At 39.6% G+C, this 20,562-nt stretch overlaps 2 protein-coding genes across 11 annotated transcripts in view; one reads left to right on the top strand and one right to left on the bottom strand.

Annotated features, from left to right (window-relative positions):
• Window positions 1-16,339, bottom strand: part of ZGRF1 (zinc finger GRF-type containing 1) — a 30,098-nt gene extending 13,759 nt beyond the window's left edge. Inside the window, exons 1-15 of one of the 3 annotated variants that reach the window (XM_081020259.1) lie at window positions 16,125-16,339; window positions 14,474-14,528; window positions 14,170-14,250; window positions 14,009-14,065; window positions 13,363-13,548; window positions 10,520-12,650; window positions 9,711-9,790; window positions 8,998-9,096; window positions 8,256-8,441; window positions 7,453-7,579; window positions 5,660-6,315; window positions 4,683-4,815; window positions 2,849-3,027; window positions 1,074-1,261; window positions 392-531 (exon numbers count right to left, since the gene is read on the bottom strand). In XM_081020259.1, coding sequence (XP_080876385.1) covers window positions 392-531; window positions 1,074-1,261; window positions 2,849-3,027; window positions 4,683-4,815; window positions 5,660-6,315; window positions 7,453-7,579; window positions 8,256-8,441; window positions 8,998-9,096; window positions 9,711-9,790; window positions 10,520-12,650; window positions 13,363-13,548; window positions 14,009-14,065; window positions 14,170-14,250; window positions 14,474-14,494 — 4,264 coding nt within the window. In that variant the 5' untranslated portion in view covers window positions 14,495-14,528; window positions 16,125-16,339. The remainder of the gene's footprint in view (window positions 1-391; window positions 532-1,073; window positions 1,262-2,848; window positions 3,028-4,682; window positions 4,816-5,659; window positions 6,316-7,452; window positions 7,580-8,255; window positions 8,442-8,997; window positions 9,097-9,710; window positions 9,791-10,519; window positions 12,651-13,362; window positions 13,549-14,008; window positions 14,066-14,169; window positions 14,251-14,473; window positions 14,529-16,124) is intronic. The other 2 variants (XM_081020258.1, XM_081020260.1) reach the window with 2 other exon arrangements.
• Window positions 16,340-16,471: 132 nt separating this feature from the next.
• LARP7 (La ribonucleoprotein 7, transcriptional regulator) overlaps window positions 16,472-20,562 on the top strand; it is a 28,209-nt gene continuing 24,118 nt past the window's right edge. For 2 of the 8 annotated variants that reach the window (XM_081020318.1, XM_081020317.1), the window contains exon 1: window positions 20,410-20,549. Coding sequence is in view for 6 of the 8 variants with exons in the window: in XM_081020312.1 (XP_080876438.1) it covers window positions 20,351-20,549 (199 nt within the window). In the remaining 2 variants the exon portion in view is untranslated. Of the gene's footprint in view, window positions 16,604-16,922; window positions 17,110-17,326; window positions 17,350-17,511; window positions 17,534-17,678; window positions 18,533-20,333; window positions 20,550-20,562 lie in introns of those variants that run through there. The other 6 variants (XM_081020312.1, XM_081020311.1, XM_081020316.1 and 3 more) reach the window with 6 other exon arrangements.

Raw genomic sequence — 20,562 nt, 5'->3', positions numbered from 1 at the left:
AATTAGCAAGACATATTACCATTTAATCTTGTTTGGTCACTAGAACTAGAGAGAGGACTGCCTATACAGTCTCAGGCACCACTTTCCTAAATGAGTTCATTTCACTAGACAGAAGCAACGTATAGCATAAAGGTCAGGGTGCAATGCCTTTGAACAGAAAACTATGTATGAGCTATATAAATCAGGCCACACTGGAAATGGAAATCCTTTCCTCTATGCAAGTCAACACCCTGAAAATGGATATATGTACACATATACACACATATGCAGTATTTCCAAAGACAAATCTTAATGTGAATATACTTCAAAATAACTGAGGCTCCTATGTGTGATATCAATGGTTTTAGTTACGTTTTGCTCCGTTACAGTAAGATGACAAGAGTCCACCCACCTTTGCTGTACGCAGATGAGTGCTCCTTTTGGTTCAGCTTAAGATATAATTTGCTCTTAGAATCGCAATCAAGGTTCGCATTTGCAATATTGAATTTCTTCAGTTTACCAAATTGTTTCCTTTGAATATCAAAGGCTTTCCTATTAAAAAAAGAGAGAGAAATATACGGAATAAGACATTATGATTTCTGGGCTGCCTTTAGATTTGACACAAATACTGATTTACCAGAAGACTGCAGTAGAGTAAAAAAACCAACTAAATTATGTGAACAACCACACATACCACATGCAATATTGATTAAATAACTATTCAACTCTTCATTAATATTAAGAAATGATGATTTAAAAGTATCCAAACAGTTTCATACACTCAAGTTGTTTCAGGGAAGAATTTCTTGAACACTATGCTGCATAACAAATATTAAAGCTGAGGTAAAGTAGCTCTATGAATCTGTGCCACTGCCTTGATCTTACTGGGTCTCCACGCTACCTGCCCTGATACTCTCAGGTAATACTGGGGCTTTTTTATATACGGACACTTTTGCAAAATAATGTGAAAAGGTCAAGTCTGAAGTAGCAGAGAACATTTGTGATTATTACCTTTCTCTAACAAAGTATGATGTCAGACCAGTAGCTCAATTTCTACTGAGCCAGGCAGTAATACTCATGTTTAGTTAACATACCTCATCAGAAGCTGGCATTCTTCATAGAGGGAAACATTTTGACTCCTGAGGTAGGTTCCAATACTCTTTGTGTCGTGAAGTACAACACCAGGCCTACTTTCCTTCTGTCCAGGGTTTACATCCTCTAGCCACTTAAAAAAATTGCATCGATTACCTTTAGGAGCATCACAGGCGTAGAAAAGGCGGCCCTAGAACAAAATGCAAGCCCAAAAGCTAAGTTATATGGAACAGGCTGAACACTGTACACCAGCTCTTTAAAAGTATTAAACTTCACTTCTGAAAAAGGTTGTGAAAGTTAGGGAAAACTAAGCTTCATAGAGCCATGGTTCCTCAACAACAAGATCAGTAACCAAAGGAAAGCTATTCGCTGTGGTGGCACCCATGATCTGAAATTGTCTGCCTTTGTTGTGTTGTTTCTGTTTAGCACTTCTTTGTCTACAGTTTTGGCAGAGGTTTTCAACCTTTTGTAGTCCATGGCTCCCTTTACCAACCATATTCTTTCTGCAGCTCCCCTGTGGGGTAGAGGGGGATCCCCACTTACTCGGGGGTTCCGTATCAGGGCATGTGTAAGTGGAAATTCCCCCGTTCCCCCCCTGCCCCTTTTCAGCACTGTTCTTGGCACGCGTGCAAGTTGGAGAGCACGTGCTGATTGCATTCAAGTGGGGATTCCCCTGTACCTGGTAAAACTTACGGTATGTTGTTTCGTCATTTAGTCGTTTTGCCTATCATTTTTTAAGGCTTAGAATTTGAGCAATAGAGATCATTAACCCACTTGCCAATGTCAAGTGTAACTTTCTGCAGTTTTATCCCTTATCCACGATTCAGCCAAAGTTAGGCACTTTACAGTTCTCACATCTTGAAACCCATTCCCAACTCCCCTTGACATAAATGAGCCTTAAAAGAGCTTGACATTGGGTGGATAGTACTCTTGAAAAGTCATATCCCGTTAAGTTCTAGCTGCATTGATCAATGACTGAGAACACTCCCAAGATTAACAGATCCAGAAATAGCCCCCCACTTTTTGGACAACACCCTGAAAAAAAACCAATCACACTACAGTGGTGCCCCGCAAGACGAATGCCTCGCAAGACGAAAAACTCGCGAAAGAGTTTTCCGTTTTTTGAGTCGTTCCGCAAGACGAATTTCCCTATGGGCTTGCTTGCTTCGCAAGACGAAACGTCTTGCGAGTTCTTGCGAGTTTATTTCCTTTTTCTTAAAGCCGCTAAGCCGTTAATAGCCGCTAAGCCGTTAATAGCCGCTAAGCCGCTAAGCCACTAATAGCCGTGCTTCGCAAGGCGAAAAAACCACAAGACGAAGAGACTCGTGGAACGGATTAATTGCGTCTTGCGAGGCACCACTGCATTGAAAACTAACATAGCATATGCTTAGCAGCGAAATAAACAAAACCAGGAATGCAACCCATTATTACATCTAGTTGTGCCCTGAACCCATTTATTCTGAAACATGTTGCATTGAAATCAGGGGGACCGCAATCCAAATAAATTAGCATAGGAGTGGGGCACTACAGCATCTCATTATTATGATTTCCAACCCCCCCCCACTGTCATAGTAATTAATCATTTTTAATAATATTGATGTAGATGATAAAAATGTAAGCTCATTCATTAAACACAATTCTATATGCAGCAATTTGGATATTCTAACCATTCAGTTTTACAAAAATATATAAATCTATGGACTTATGTATGAAATGACCTTCAGCATGTATTGTAATATTTCTGTAGAGTACACTTGAGATTACTCAAGAAACTTACCTTATTTTGACCTTCTTTTTTAACCGTAACAAGTTTACTCGCCATCTTGTGGTTGCAGAGTGGGGCTGAATTCTCTTGTCCTTGCCCTCTTTTCACTGAGGTATAGAAGGATATATCCACTTTTTCCAGAGCTCGGTGTAGTTTTTGCGACAGCTCAAATAGCAATATGTTTAAATGTTCTTTACACAAAATAGAAACAATAAAAAGTATTTTTTTAAAAAAAAGTTCAGTGTAGTGGGGAGAACCTATTAACTGTAAATACAACTCCTTTGTGTGTCAAATATTGTTAATTTGAGCTCCTCCAGAAATCTAACCAGTTTCTCATTGCGACTCTTTAAAGGTAATGGAATCACTTTTAAAATCTAGGCTTTGGTAACCACCAGTTTGGATTACTGAAATGTGCCATGTGGAATTACCTGTGGGATTGGCTCAAGAAGCTGCAGCTAGTGCAAAATGCAGTGGCTTGGCTGCTAACTGGGGCAGAATATCACCATCATATTACACCACACCTGGAAGAATTGTACTAGCTTCCAGTTAGTCAATGGGCTGAGTTCAAGGGACTGGTAGAAAGTCATACACACTTTGGGACCAGTGTACCTAAAAGACCATCTCACCCTTTATGTACCCAACCAGGAAGCCAATTCTATACTCTGTAGGAATTGGGCCTTAGTGTGGCAGCACCAACCATTTGGAACTCCCATTACATGAGAAACAGGTGCCTGCTGAAGACATTCCCTTTACAATAAGCCTTTTAATTGGAGAGTTTTGCCCCCAGTTTATACCTGTTTTGCACTTGATCTTGTTTTTAAATGGGTTTTTTGTTGTTGATGTTTTTATGGATAAATCACTTCAGAATGTTGCATAGGAAGCAATTCATAAATGAAGTAAGTAAATAAATAGTTACCACAAAGTGGCTCCCCAGAAATAACAACTTGCGAATTGTCTTCAGGCAGTGGCTGAAACACCCTGGAATTATTTGACCGTATAGTGATTGCTGACTTAGAGGAAGAATCAAATATGTTTTCCACAATTTTAGGTTCAATACTTTTAAACAATAGCAAATGTTTTGAAGGTTTTCCAAGCTCAGCAACTGCAGTTCAACTACTCCCAGAGCACTGGCAATGAAGCATCTAAATAACGCCAAAGTCCTGCATTCTGCTTATCCATGGGTTTGTGGCTTTTATAATTTTTTCATTCGTACTTCATATGTAACATACTGTATATTATGGGCTCCTTGCTTCAGTCATGTATCTTTTGGTATACCATTTGTTTTTCCCAAGGAAAACTACATATTATGCTGAGGAACCATAGTTAGAACTCCTGATGGTCTTATTTGCACTTAAAAACAAATTTGCACTTAAATGTTGGGGTGAACAGCAATTATGGGAAATTTAATCCTTCTGCCCATTCTAAATTGGTCCCCTAAAAGTTTGTTAATTTTGGTTGGTGGGGGTGGGAAGAGAGAGAGAGAAATGCAGCTTGCAAGAAGCAATTTAGACTGGGAAAGTGGTATGGAACAAAGCAGTTAAACATCCTCTTCTCCAGCATTGCTTCTCCATTAAAATACAGGGAGCTTTTGATTGCTTTTAACCCAAAATAAAAACAATGCACAGAATGGTACAGGTGAGATTTTCTGAGATGGTGCAATTTAGACTGCACAAGCAAACACAGAGGTGGCTGATAATGTGTTTTTGAAGGCCAAATCCATGTGGCAACTTTTGAAAAAACTGTTATGAGGATGCTCACTCAATATTTTATCTCAGATTATGTTGCCCTCTAAGAACAACCATCAGTGAATGTACTGCAATGTGGAAATTAAAGGTGTTAGTCATACCCATCAAAGCAGAAGTAAAAACCTGCTTATAATGTGCAGGAGACTGAAACTCAGCTGGGATATACATCTGTCTCTTAGGAACATTGGTAAAGTTCACCATTTCTACACTGGGAAAGAACAATTCACAGGTGTTCTGAAATATAAATAAAAGGTATGCATGTAAAAATCATATTTCCTTTCCATCTGATTTAATACATGGGTAACATATATTCAGGCATATCATATTAGAATTAGAGCACTGACCACCCTCTTATTCCACACTGACATTAAACATCCCACAAACTGCAATCATGGGGATATTTATACTCATGTTTGCATTCTTTCTGCCTATTTACTTCTCCATTTCTCAGAGCCACAGTTAGTGATTGGGTGAGCAAAGACTTGTCACCATAGCTGTGGGAAAACTACTGCTATGGCAACAGGTTTTCAGCTCTCTTCAAATACATCACCTGCAGGATATCTTGTGAATAGCAAAGGGGACTTTTGTCAGATTGCTCTGGTTGCAGCACTACATGACAAAGCATATACAAGGGGAGACAGTCCAGTTCTTTGCTGCACTGCTGAGTCAAAACACTGAGCAGGAACAAGAGGAAGAGGATGCTTGCAAGCCCCTTTTACATTTCTGCAATCAAGAAAAGCAGCAACCCTAAGGACCATAATGCAGTACAAGGACATATAACTCCCACCTCCACTGGGCCACTTCTGTGGGTGGTCAAGGACTTTGTCAGAGAAGCATTGTCAGGAACCTGATGTTCTATAGTGAAATATTTTTTGATGTAGACAAAAAAATGCAAGATCAGGGTTGATTTCCTTTATATAATATTTCAAATTGAGCCATAAATGCTACTTGAATATGTAAAAAACAAACAAACCACTTTATAGATGAACATATGACTAAACTATCAAATATTCACAACTATTTTTGGAAGCTGCTTTGGCAAAATCTATTCCTAAGACTTTTGTGAACAGTTATATACCTTGGTGTGTCTGGTTGAACTGTGGCAATTCAGCTGACCTAGCACCTTTAGTCCTTCCTCAGTGGAAAAATTCTGATTTAAGTGCAGAGAAAGTTTCTGTCCTTCTGAAACAGAATCTTGGCTGCTAAAGTTTCGCTGCTGTTTACAAAGCACGCTTTTCAGCATCTGCGGATGCCCAAAGTCTGGAGGGCTTTCATTGATGGCATGACTCCAACCCTCTCCTATGTCATGCAGTAGCATTCCAAAGCCACTCTCAGCTCGGATGTCATCAGTCATGACCACTTCGCTGCTGTTTTGAGTTCTCAAGTCACTATGAGTTGTGTTTTGGTACTTCTGCCACTTGCTTTGTCTCTTTTGTTCTGATACATTAGGGAATGCAGACTGTGTGATCACCCCATGTCTTTCTTCTCTACACTTTTCATGCACAAAGGTTTCACACATCCTGTCCTCAGGCCCTAATATTTTTGACTTGCCATACATGCTTATTCCCGAGAAACCAAAGGACTGCCGGCCTCGCTCACATGTCTTTCCACTGGAATAAACTAAGTCAGGAACTTCTCCATCTACAGGTACAGTCACAACTGGAGTTCGTGCTCTAAGGGGTAGTAAGAGTATAGACGTATCATCATCTTCTGGGCAGCTGGACTCTTCCATCTCTATGAAGCAGAAAGTTTTATGAAGTGTCAATATTCAAAGCAATGTCTTCCCTCCAAGTTTCCTGGGCGCTCTACTCCGATTTCCTTAAATCTTGACTTTTCTACAGCAAAGATTTTGGCTGTATTTGCATTTCTTACTCAAAAGATTAAGACAAACCTAGCATAGCCAGTTAACTGAGAAAAGGTTCTTGATGTGGATAGTAATGTGTATCTTGATTACAGTGGTACCTTGGTTTCTGAACAGAATGCGTTCCAGGAATCCATTTGACTCCTGGAACCGTTCAAAAACCAAAGCGCAGCTTCTGATTGGCTGCAGGAATGTCCTGCGGCCAATCAGAAGCTGTGCTGGACGTTCAGCTTTTGAAAATAGTTCAAAACAGTCACTTCCAGGTTTCGATCATTCCGGAGCCGATTTGTTTGGGAGCCAAGGCGTTCGGCTTCCAAGGTACGACTGTATTCTACCTGGGACAGCTCAGTGCTGATAGTCAGACCTCAGCCAGTGCCATTCAGTGATATACAACAACAACAGAGGAAGGTTTCAGAAGGATAGGATGGGGGGAAGGGGTCTCCTTCCGCCTTTCACCAACTCATAAAGGACTCCTTTCCTAGGGTGGCTGAGATCCTAAACAGGAGCACTCTTGTTATGAGCTGGGGATACACAAGAACACTATGTTTTAGATTCTCACTTGTTAACTGTTTCGTACTGGAGAAAATAATTGAGGTATGGGAGGAAACACTGGTTGGATCCTAATCTTAAACTCAATGAATGAAAGAAGCATCTGTTCATAGAAGAAGAATGGAACTCACAAAAGATGTCCTTCCATGAGCAGAAGGATCTCTTCCACTCATGGGGGGTGGGGAGGCAGAGCCCAAGTCGTTTGTTCCAATAACAATTTTAAGTCAGAAAAACAAATCCCATTGTCTATAAGCTTACAATATGTACATGTAATCAAAGCAGGCTGAGAATGCTCAGAATGTACATATTATCTCATTGCAAGACTATAAGAATCTGAAATCTATCACTCTGGTATTCAACACTTGCAAGCCAACTTTTGCACAAGGATGCATACTTTCCCCCCTTGCTATGTCTGCTGGCACAACCATTATTTACAACAATAACAAACAAAACATTCTTACGGAAAAAGCTTTTTGCATTGTCCATAGGTAAATCTGGAGATACCCTTGTCACCAGGAAATTGTTTTCATCTGCTTCTATCACTGCTTTTTCACTGCTTGAATTTGGGGGAAAGTGGCAGTCTGGAGGCTGTGAAGACGGCAGAGAAACAATTGTAAAGCTAAAAAATCAAGCACACCCAGTTGAATGAACTTAGATCTTTCACATTACTTTTAATTACAAAAAAACAAAAACAAAACAATGATAATGAATGATACCCAAACATCACATGAACAGGCTTCTGGTCATGCAACAGAAATTTCAAACAATGCTTTACAGAGTTTCAAGCAAAAGAAAGAAAAAAGAAAAGAAAAGAAAGCAGGGTCCTTACTCCCCAAAACAGGAGAAAATCTGAAATCAGCACAGGGAAAAATAACAAAATGAAGAGAGAAAGAAGCCTAGGAAATGACAGATGTGAGCAGGTACAGCTACACATAATTGTTTTTGACTACCCCATGAAAATTCAGACTAAACCAGGGTTTGCAGAAACAGTGAATTTTGAAGAGGGATTAAAAGGTGGCACCACGTACATATTAAGGAAGATGTTTAACGCACCAGAAGGACCAAGGGAATTAAGTATAGGAACACGTTTTCAGAGAAGTCATTGACAGATTTGTGTCAGGAATGGGCCAACTGAGGTCCTTATTTGCAACTTTCATGTAGTCTTTTAAAACATGTTTATGATCACTTAATAAATTATTTCACATTTTTGCCATATGTTCATTGATTAAATAAAGCTTTCTATAAAAAGCATTCTACAGTTTACCTGAATAAAGCCAGGCAGCACAGGGCTGCCTAGTTCTTGGGCTGAGAAAAAACAGCCATCCTTTGTAGCAAGTTCAAATTCTGTCATATCAGCCTGTGGATCCCATCTAAGATGTGAAGAGGGTACTCTCATCATTATCTCACTAGCTGCAGATCCTCTCACTTGGTACCCTTGAAATTCAACTAGCTACATATATTTAAGAGATAGATTAATAAAAGGAAATCATAGGAGAACAAAGAACTACAATTTAGCACCACACATTTGTTGCTTGGGCCTGCCAGGGTAGAAGGTGGGAGTTGGATTTTCACACATTTTTGGTACACCAGCCCGGAGCCAACAAGCCTGAGTTTTGGGCCACTCAACAGATCCATATTCCAGCCCCACCCCAAGGCTTTCTACTCATCTCTGCTGGATGAGAGAAGCCTAACAACTATTCTAAGCAAACCTCAGCCATCAACATCAGAGGTTAGGAGGCCATCCTAAGAATACTTATTCATTATACCACTGAAAATTAACCTTCAATGATAAAATAAGAGATAAGATGGCAACTTTAATGCAGACTGTGGAACTTTTTACTTCTTATTGCTGAACACCTGGCCCTCCAGGTCATATTACAAACTGCTGTTTAAAAATTCCAGTTTCAAAAGTAGTCTGAGAAGGTCCTGAGGTGCATGGAGGCAGTGAAAGTTTTGGAGGTGTTGGCTGTGGGAGGTTTTCCAAGTCATCTCTTTGCAAGCTATACCTTCGTTTGACTGTCAGCCACTTCAAAAGGAACCTGGTCATGTAGCATGTTTACTGTAGCTGCTGTGGGCTTCTCTGCATCAGTGTTTGAGGAAGTATCCTGGAAATGATCAGAAATGGGTCAAGAGAAGCATGCACCATTCTGTACTTAGTCTCATTTTGTAATGCGGTGATATAATACAACCAGCTCATTGCCTTCAGAAGGCTGAAAGGCAATACAATTTACAGTTTCTTAAAACAACTATATCTGAGCAAAAGCCCCACAAATCTATTTTACATTTGTGTAGGAAAAATGAATTTCCATACTGGAGTAGAGCAAATGTTCTATCTTGTCCTTTACCTACTGCAATCCTCTCCCACAAACCATCTCATTTCAAAATTTTCTTTAACACGATGATGCAGTGAACTTATCAAATGAAATACGTTTTTTCCAATACCCACAATTTATGGTGATGATTACTATTATTTTTATTTTTATGCAGTAATGTGTGTGCAGTAGTGTTGGCAATTTTTATTCCATCTCACAAAACTTGCTGTAGAGGGCCTCTTACTCTCTGCAGCCAGTTTTCAGGCGTTCAGAGGGGGTGGCTGATAGGAACACAGAAGACGACAGTGAGGTGGAAAATACATACAAGTAGATGGGCCTTCAGCTTGTGTAATGAGATATTTACATAAAAGCTATTAGTGATGAATTACAAAGTCCAAAAAGGTTACCATTTTAGGATAAGCAGAATGCAGGCAAGATGTTATCTGCACATCTTCAGAAAAGGGAACTTCAGGAAACTGTTGCATAGCTACAAAAGAAAGAAAAGCACAATAAGGCTCAGTCATGAAGCTAGTTCAGTGATAAAAAATATTGAAGATCTATCTTGCATTCAAGTTGAGTGATGTTTTCAAAGTCAATGCTATTGCTTATAGGAATGTTAGGTGCTAACTACACATATTTTACTTTAGCATTATTAGCCACATCAGTGACAAACATGCTGCAAAGAAATCCACTGGTCTTGTTTTGATGTTACCGTAAACCATATCTGTTTACCATGAAGTTGCTGGACTTGGTTGTTTTGCTCCTCCCCACAAGCACATGAAAAAAACCAAACCATGATCCCTAGCTTACCATTATGTCCAAAGTGGATTGTGGTTTGCTTCACCCAAACTCCTATTGGAAAGCCAATAACAAACCTTGGGTATAGTGTGGTTTGTTTGGAGCAAAACAAAACATGATCTCACCATGGACAATACATTTCCTTAGGAATGCTCAGTGGAGGGATGATGGGAGTTGGAAGTCCAACAACATCCGGAGGGCTACAGATTCCCCATCCCTATTCTAAAGTAAGGTATTATCTCTTTTATTTCAGGATAATCAAGGAGACTGTTTCACATGCAGAACAAAACTGCTTTTGACAATGAATTAGCTCTCCATACATTTCCATACTAGAAAAATGAACTAGGAAAACCAGTAGAAAAGTGCAATCAATATTTCAAAACAAAATTCTAAAAAAATAATAATAGAAGCTAATAACCTTCAGGTCCTGTTGGCTTTTGTTTTTTTCTTAGTCTCTCCCTCGGTAGCAAAGAAGTACTTTCCTCTATCATTTGCAGGCTTTCTAAGGCTGTGCTATGTTCTGTAAGTGATTTTAACAGGCTGAAACCATTTACCAGCTGGGGAAGGCTTGAAGAGTCAAGTGAAGATTCAACACAAATAGAATCCTTTCCTTCATATTTACTGAACTTGTTAAAAAAATCCAAGTTATTAACTGCATTTTCATTTTGATCCATTTGTGATTCATCTGAAGTCTCACAAGTTAAGGGATGAGGGAGTTGCCTCAAATCCAGATTTTTTTCTGAAGCAGCATCATTTTTGTCTGAAATATACTGAGGGGAACCATGAGAAATATTGTATTTTTCAGTGAGAACTAGCAAATGGTTGCTCTGTTTCATGTTGTTATGACAAATACCTAAGGAACTAGGTTGGGAATTACCTGCTTCAACCTCAATACCTTCTTCATTACTTTTGTCCATGAGGCAACCATGTAAAATAGCAGGAACATTCCCTTTTGCAAGACAAGTTGTTGGATTAGGATATTCACTATCATTCGCATCACAGTCCATATAATTCACCATTAACAAGTCTGTACCAAGATCTCTGTGATTACATATATTTTGGATATTTATTGCATTTGTCTCTACCCTTTCATCAACAATTATAGCCTCTGAATGTGGCAGCTTTTTATGAAATGGAAGAGTTGCACTATTTTCCTCCTTCTTGTTAGGTTCCTCAGAGATTTCATCACAAACTTGCAGTGACTGGCATTCTGAGACACAATTCACACCTCCATCTTGCAGAAATGTGGGCTGCACATTATCTTCCCCTTGACTGCTACAAGCTTTTATGTTACTGTTCACTTGAACACCAGTCTCAAATGGTGCTTCAGTTTCCTCTTTAAAGCATGCTGAACCTTGTGAAAATGTGTGGCTGGTATGAAGTTTTCCATCCTCTGTGTCACTAAACTCTAGTGTATCCAACAGATTGAAGTTAACCTCTATAAACTGCTTTTCTGTGTCACCAAACTCTCCATCTGCAGAATTATTTGAGAAATGTTCAGAACATATTACTGGATGAGATTCATTTTGTGGCTGATCCAAATTATCAATCTCTGTGCATTTATTGGATGTGGAGAGTTTATCAGCATTACAATCTGAGTAATTTATACTACCAACAGATGATAAAACTGTGCAATTCTCTTTCCACACGATTGATTCAGCTGGTACAATACTATGTGGTTGGTGTTTGACAGAACTATTACTGACAGGAGACATATTGATTTTCAAGGAAACAGGCACTTCTGGAATTTTTTTATGGTCCTCAGTGCATTGGCTCCTATTATCAGTGCCATCTTCCTTCAAGTCCTGAAGATCGCTAGCATTCTTATCATTGTATTCTCCCTCAACTTTGTCAGGAGACTTTTCGGCTAAAGACAATGGCAAATATACATCCCATCGGCTTTTTGTTTTTACATTTTTTTCTGAGAAATGCAGTGGTGCTATGTATTTAATGGTTTCTTTGGTTGTGTTGTTTGCAGAGCTCAAAAGAGATGCCATCTTTTCTTTGCAGAAAAACTCTGTGCTTCTTGATGATTCAGATAAAAGTGAGCCTTCCTGATGGAATTCTGATTTCATCAATGCTGGTGATTGATTTCCCAATGATATATCAGTTTCATCCTCTGAAACTTTAGAATGTTTTTGTCCCCCGCTCAGAATTGCTAAGATTTGTGCTTTACTCCTGGCATTCTGCAAAACTGCCACACTGTTACTTGCATGGTAGATTGATTTGCCCATTCCATTATCCAGTTGAAATCCTGGCTTCAAATATTCAGCAGCTTCACCATCAGTACTAAGGATTCTACTTTGTACCACTTTGTGAGTAAAAGCGGATGGAATGACAGAATCAGCATCTGAGCCATTCACTTTGAAAGCGCTCTGATTCAATTCTGAGTGTAACTTAGTCTTGCAAGGGACAGAAAATAAAGGGGAACTGGCATAGAACTGAGAAGGGAAGGATGAATGAGGATCCTTGGATGAAGGTGATGCTACTGCTGCAGATACTTCCATTGTTGTCATTTTCTTTTCCACCTGCCGTGGCCCTTGGAAACCCTAAGAAGAGAATATTTTCAGTTTGTGAGAAGTTTAGCAATTGAAGTTTTAGAAATAAGAAGTAGAAATATGTACTATATTTCTGTATTTATTATGCAATATTTTACTGAATCGCTAAACTAAAAAGACTGAAAAGCACGTGTTTTTTATGTAACAAAAGCTGAGTACATCTAAGTAGGATAAAATAACTTTTACAATCTCCTTAATAGTAAAGAGGGCCCCCACCTGAGCCCATGAAACAATGATGTGCAGTTCCATGTATTATATGGATTTTACAACCCAAGAGGCACATTCCCCCAAGAGTAAATTTCAGCCTGGGCATGGGCACCCCACTCGATTACTCAGTGTCCACAAAGCACTTCCTACTTTATAGCTGATGGATCCCCTTGCACAATTTGCTTCCATTTACTGTGTTTCACTTGCCTGATTATGCATTATAATTACTGGTGTTATCCAATGAGCAATATAGTAAGTGACTTTGGACACCTTATATTGTAACACACTTTGTACTTAAGAGGCTAGAGATAAAAATGATCATCAATGAAACTGTCATATGCAGTTCAAATTGTAAAAAATCAGAGTTGGGTTTTTTTACTCCCCCCCCCCCCCCAAATTTCTAACTAGCTATAGATCTCTATCTCTCTCACTTATTCAAAAGGCTTCCTTCTACATTGTGTGAGTGTAAAAAGGAGAGGGAGAAAGAATGACATACAGTATGTTTTCGTTTTAGGCCAACTGGCAGACGCAGAGATGAAGAGGCAGAAGACTTCAAATGATTTCTTATTAACACTGGTACTTCTGTGTTCTTTGGCTGATCACTAAAACCAGTTTCAGAAGTTTTCTCAGCTTCAACTGTGATTAAGTATTTCTCACTTTCTAAATCATCTCCCGGCTTTACCTAAAGAGATAAATATGTAGTAGTGAGTATATACTGAATGCAACACATAATGCATTAATACAACTTCCACCATTTCGTTATATATGCAATGTGTATATATACCAAATTGAAGGTTTGAAGTTTTCATTTCCTCCTTCATCCTCAACAATGGAGAAAAAGAAAGCTTCATCCCCACCCACACCTATCCCTGAGGAGGAAGGGGGTGAAAGAATATCAGTGCCTGTTGCTGCTGTGCAAAGCACCAGGAAGATAACGGCAAAAAAATGCTGTGTTTTTTCCTGGCACTTTGGACAGCAACAGCAGGCACTTTAAACCCTGCTGGCTTTCTTCTTTCCCTTTCATGGGCCTTAACAAATGTGACCAAGATAAGCCAGCAGAGATTGGATCAACTAAACAAGCAACCTGTCTTCCAGAATTGCTAATCAAGTAAAAAAAATTAAGGAAAATTAAAAGCATGTACCTGGAACTTCACAAATATGCTATCCAAAACCTGTCCTTTGTCATCACATAAAGTTGCCTGTATTACAGCAGAAAGAAAAATAGAATGGTATTTCATTGAGCAACAAAACAATAACACCCACAGATGGTATCAGTATAATACTTTATTAATCAATATTTTACCTTATTGCCCCCTAGAAGGGACTTCAAAATTCCGTCTTGCCACACTTTAGATTTTTTAGTCTTTTGGTGTGTGTATAAAACCTGTTTTGATATATAAACAAACATTTCAGTGACATTTCAAAATTAATTTTATTATATTTCACCGTATTATACTTTTAATTGATGATTGTGAGCCATCTTAGAGGGCTTTTCTGGGGCTGAATGGAGTGACAAAGATGTTTTATTGTTTATAAAATGCCATGTCATCCTGATGTATGTGGAATATTGTTATATATAATATATTGTTGAAATATCAGAAACTCACAGTAAATTCCTGAGAAGCCATCACAGCTAGCTTGCACTTCCAAATTTCATACCATCTGAAAGAAATAATATCCTGTTTAAAGCAATTGAACTTAATGTCCAGAAACCACAGACACACATGCATTCCCTTTTAAATAAATATTTCCTATAACTCATTCCATAACCCCTTAACTGCAATCCAAATTCCTTGAAGTTAAAAAAGCAATTTAAAGTACAATCTCATTTATGTCTTCTCAGTGTAATCCTATATATGTCTATTTTTCAATGGAGCTTAGTTCCAGTTTAGTTTGTAAAGAACTTATACCTTAGTAGTTAAGCATAAGAGACATTAATCAGCTGTATCAACAGCAGACCCTTAGTTTAAAAATTAATGTTGAGCTTTGCTGATTTTAAAGATTCTACAGTAATCTAAAGCAAAGTGTTTTCTTTAAATTAGCCTCAATTTCATACAACTACCACAAGGTGTCTCACATTTCAATACAGTATGTTTCTCTTAAAAAACATTAAATCTGTAAAATGATATCTTGATTAATCTGCTAACTAGTTGAGTTCATTGACCACAAATCTAAAATGGGAATAATCACTTCTAATGAGAAATATCATTTATAAAAAAGTCATTTAGTACTGATACCATTAATGTTTACAGGACTATCAGCAGCAGGCAAAAGGTTTCTTTTGGGAACAAGGGAAGTGAGAGAGCGCAGCCAAGTCCTGAACCCTGCTGAAATCAATGTATCACACACTTATCTCCTCTAAAACAGGGATCAACAGATGGCAGGATGTACTAATAGAAAATAAAGGACCCTGAGATCAATCAGATCCATCAGCGAGAGACAGGTGCAAAATACATACACTTAGAATTCTGGAACTCTAAACACACAGATTTGTTCTGACAAACTGGATGGAGTTTGCAGTACTTTTGTCATTTCCTTAGTATAATTGGGGAGGATCATTTTGCTGTTGCTACTGCCGAACAATTAGCATTAGAAAATCTTACCAATCTACTTCAAATCGCCCAGATATCTACCAGTACTTTAGATCCCAGCCAACCTTCTGGCCATCCTTCTCCAATACTCATTTTTGTTTTGAAACTTTTAAAAACGCTCAAGCAGTTGAAAAATATATTTAATAAGGGAAAGAGATGGGGCAGTGCAAGGAAAGAGTAGCACTATTGCAGTGCTTTTCTCTGGCCTTGCCGCCACTCTGCCTCATCCCACCCCATCCTAGTGAGCAAGTGACAGCACTGTGCCACATCTGCCATTTCGTTTATTATTTTATTATTATATCTACATCCCAGCTTTTCTCCAGTGAATTCAAGGAAGCAGAAGTCATTCTCTCCCCCTACGCGCTTCCTTTCTCTCTCTCTCTCCTCACAACAATCCTGTGAGGTAGGTTAGGACAAGTAATCTTGACATCCTATGTTCTTTTAAAAGGTGGCTTTTCTTGGGGAGGGGGGTTATTGGATTGTTGTTGTTTTTATTTTGATTATATATTTCGTGGTTTTATATTTTGATTTTGTTCTGTGAACCGCCCCGAAACCTCCGGGTATAGGGTGGTACTGTATATAAATTCAATAAATAAATAAATCCCGCCCGCCCCCCGAAGTCGCTGTCCCCGGCCGGCCACCCTCGACAAAAGTTGAACGAACGAACCGAAGACTCGGCTTCCGAGCCCGGCTGCCTTCAGAAAAGAGAGCGACTCACTCGCGAGCCCTGACCGCAGTCGCGCGCTTCGGCCTGGCGCTCTCTCTCTCTCTCCCGCCCACACCCGACGCAGTTTCTCCCAATTTCTGAAGTTTCCCGCTCCGCCAGCTGACGGCGATGACGCCCTCTCTGCGCGACGCGAGGGTCAGCCGAGAGAGCCTAACGCCGAGGAGCGTCTCCAACGCCGTCAGCCAATGGCGAAGCGTGCATCATAGAGTCGGCGCGGATAGAGCGGGCGCCATAGGAAACGTCGCTTTGCCCCACCCCCAGAAGGGAAGAGAAATAGGTGATAGATCCACGCAGCAAAGTGAGGTTTTAAACTGTGGGAGGAGCCCCGCTGAACTGAGAGGAGCTTGCTTCTGAGTAAAACGTGCATAGGATTGTGGCTGTCGGGATGAGTACCTCTGAGCACTTCCACTGCTAGGAAGGTATTGAGCGGCGTCGACCTAATATGAATTTGTGTAGGATTATGCGGCGAGACAAAAACAGCATTCGGTCTGCAGCATTCTGAACGTAAAACCAAATGGTCTCCATGAAAGGTTTTGCGCTGTAATTTGTATTGGAATTGTATAGGGTAGTTACTATGGAGATGCCTATGGACAGAACAGTACTACTTTTGCTCCCAAAGGGAAACGTAAAGGACCTCCTTTTTTAATTTTGTATTTCTTGGGAGGCTTGGTGTCAGTCTACACTTATCTCTATGCGCAAGTATCGCGCGCGCGCCTGCGCAGAAGCGAGCTCCTGGTACCCAATAGGGCCGGAGAAGGCCGAGGTCTGCCGCGCATCGCGCGAGAATTTAACAGTACAGCGTGACAGAGGAAGGGGGGGGGCGTGGAAGGTAGAGGAGCGCCGCTCTTCCAGGCCTTAGAAGCGGTGTTTGTTCCTCGTGTCCGTGACGTTGGCCCGCATCTTTCACCCTGTCTCGGGGTATCAGGTCAGTCCCGAAGCGGGTTGAGCGCTAAAGAGGCGGGTTAAAACTGGAGTCGCGTGAACCGTTCTTCCTCGTCTTAAAAGGACTCGGGTCGTTGCAGTGACGTCCGCGCATGCGCTTGCCTTGGCTGTGCCGCTCTGAGGAATAACTTTCAGCGAGTGCTGCGTCACGGGCGGGGCGGCGGGAATGTGTCTCGCGGTCGTTCTTAAAGCTGAGGAGACGCGAGGCGGGCGCGTCACTCGGGTGCTTTGCTGGTCGCCTCGTCGCCCTTCTCTCGCCTTGTGAAGCGCAGAGTTAATGATATACAATATGCTAATACAGTACTGATTAAAGAGCTGTTAACTATATTCTGCTTTTTCTCCAAGGAGCTCGGGTGTACCGGTATATGGTACAGCCACTGTTTTGTCCTCACAAACAACCCTGTGAGGTAGACTCTCGGCTAGTAAGATTTTTAAGATTATCCAGTGAGTGGGAATCTGAACCTGACTCTGCCCAGCGTAAATCAGATGCTTTTAAAATCATCTGGCTCACTGGGAAACAGCAGTCTCAACGTTTCTATATCCGGAGAGCCCCCCCCCCGAAAAAAAAATCATGTATAACACAGCCGTCCGCATGTTTGCTCAGAAATAAATTCTGCTCTGTCCTGTGCGGCTTAACTCCTGAGTAAATGTGCGTGGGGTTTGTAGCATTTCTTGTTACCCATTAGGAGTGCAATCCGAAGGCAGGGAAAATTGAAAGCAAAGTTGATTTAACTGCCCACCAGTGCCCTACCTGGCGTGTGGCAATGTGGATGTGGGGGTTGGATAACTGCTTTTGTATTTTTCTGTTTTGTGGAGTATTGAAAAAAAATGTACTTTTGAAATGGGTGGGGGTGGGGAGAGAGAACATGTCTGAGCAAGACTAATTGTGCTTATGTGGTACACAAATAAACTGTGAGATCTAGGTGAGGAAGCTACTAACAAAGATTAGAATTATTCCACTGAAACCAGAATAAGCACTACATTTAATCATTTTGGGGTATGAGGAACTCTCTTCAACCTGGTGTGTATCTCGAGGAGGAGACATGTTGGGAAATGTGCATAAGAAACGACACTTGCCTGTTACAGTATGACAGTAGGTCATCAGCTGGAAAGTTTGTATCAGAATCAGTATAATTGACTGGCCTAGAAGCATTCCCAAGTTCCACAGTAAGGATGTAATTCAGAGCACATAACATAAGATCTCAGGTTCACTTCAAGAAGGATTATTGCTAACCAATGTTTATGTGGATGAAATATGGTGAGCAAATTGATAGGATCCTGGAAAGATGGAAGTGTTTTTCTAATGCAGTAAAACTGTCTTCACCCATTTGGATGTCACAGAAAACGATGGTTAGTGAATAGTACCAGTAAGTGAAGGAGGGAAACTGCTCCTAAGAGGACTGAAGGTATGTGCAAGGCCAAATGATAAATCATGGTTGGATGGTGCATCTGAATTGAACCTAAGTGTTCTTGGGGCAGAGGTTAGAAAAAAAATACAAACTGTAAAATTGACATCTATTTGCATAGCTGCTTTAATGATTCTCTTTGAAGCTAGACTACTAATTGTGCAGTGGCCTTTTGCCTTAGTTACTTGCTCAACAATAGGAAATTGCCTTGGTGAATCATTCCAAGGTCTGATTTGTTGTCAGCATTCTTTATCCAGAAATCACCATCCAAATATCTTTAGACACTCACAAACAAGGCATGATAGCAATGCACATATCCTGACTTATTGTATCCAGCAATTTATTATCAAAGAATACTTTGTCTAACATAAAAGCTGCATCCTACTTTCAGACATGAATAGATTAACCTATGAATTTGTCATAATCGTTTATTAAAGCTTTCATAACTGCAAGAGAGCAGTTTCCAGTATTGCAGTATTATAGTTTCCAAGAAATATGACATGTAGATGTTGCCTATATTGTGGTTCTTACACATCTGTGATTAAGTTTGAATTAGCCCTATGTATGGTGGTCAGTACCTTCTGTTTTTAGAATAAATTTCCTATGTTCATTATGTGGTTAAATCCAGTACTGACATTTTGGTAAGCCAAAGATCTTAGTGGGAGAGTTGTACCTATGTTGCATTTCTGCCCTAGTAAACACAGCATGATCTCATTTATCACTGGAAACTATAATTGGAAACATGTTGACCTTAATCATCTTGAATAGTCAGCTCATAGCAGAAAAAGAGCTTCACTCCTCTTCCATGTAGAAGTACTCATGTTGTAGTCTGTAGGGTCTCTCATCAAGATATTGCTACATTTTAAGATGCAGGGGCTTTTGTCAGAATGATTATTGCATGAAGTAGCTATTATACTGTTGTATTTTTGTTAAGACATTGTGCACATAAGAAGCAGAGTGCAATTTTTTTCTCCTCTACTTGATGAACAGCCTGTTACTTCTCTTTGAATAGCCTCTCTTATAGCTGCAATCATATACTCTATTGCCTTAAAATGATGAATGAATCTTTCTTCTGAATAGACATATATCAGATTGTACTATAGATTACTTTTTAAAGTCGGCTCTTGTGATGGAGGTCTTTAATTTCTCTTTTTCTCTCTCTTATGACAAAACTTGCCGAGAACCTTTTTTGAGTGGAACTGACCTGAGTAACCATTAGAAGGATCTTTATATTATAAAGTGCCATCTTGACCACTGCTATTAATTTTGCTTTAAGCTGATTTCAGAAAGCAGTGCCTCAGTGGTGCAAAAGGGCCATAATATGGAAGCAACCAATACTACTGATGTTTCTGTGCAAGGGTTGCATTTGTAAACAAAATTAAGGAATTTTAAAAATAAAAATAAAGCTTTAAAGAATTATTGAATGAGAAATGGTTAACATTTATTTATTTTCTTCTCTTTATGGTAAGGTCCCAGGGCAGGTTACAGCAACATTAAGACATAACATAATAACACAAGAACAGTTTAAAACCGCTTTGGTTTATTGTCTAGTTCCCAGTGTGTTTAGAGTACCACCTTCTAAGTAGAGGAGAAAATGTTTCTACTAAGCTTCTGATTCAATAAAAAGAGTACAGTAATGCATTCACATACTTCACATTTGTTGTATGAGGAAAGCAGGGTAAGAATTCTATAAAACTTTCCCATTTAACATTGTTTTACAGAGCTTAATGTTATAAAGGTTCAAAGGTTCACAGTATAATCCCATGACTAGAAATAATAATAATTTCATGTTCATTTTCAGGTGAAAGGGTGACAGAAATGGAAACTGAAACTGTAAGAAGTAAAGCCATGGAAAAAGAAACCACTGAACAAAGAAAGGAACGTGAAAAAAAGAAAAGGTCTAGAGTTAAACAGGTGCTTTCAGATATAGCAAAGCAAGTAGACTTCTGGTTTGGCGATGTCAATCTTCACAAGGACAGATTTCTTCGAGAACAAATAGAAAAATCAAGAGATGGTTGTGAGTTAATTAA

The sequence above is a fragment of the Podarcis pityusensis genome, assembly GCF_964106645.2.
Source record: "Podarcis pityusensis genome assembly, chromosome: 9".
In the NCBI taxonomy this organism is placed as follows: Eukaryota; Metazoa; Chordata; class Lepidosauria; order Squamata; family Lacertidae; genus Podarcis; species Podarcis pityusensis.
The sequence above is the reverse complement of the archived record's forward strand: the minus strand, read 5'-3'. Positions and strand labels throughout refer to the sequence as shown.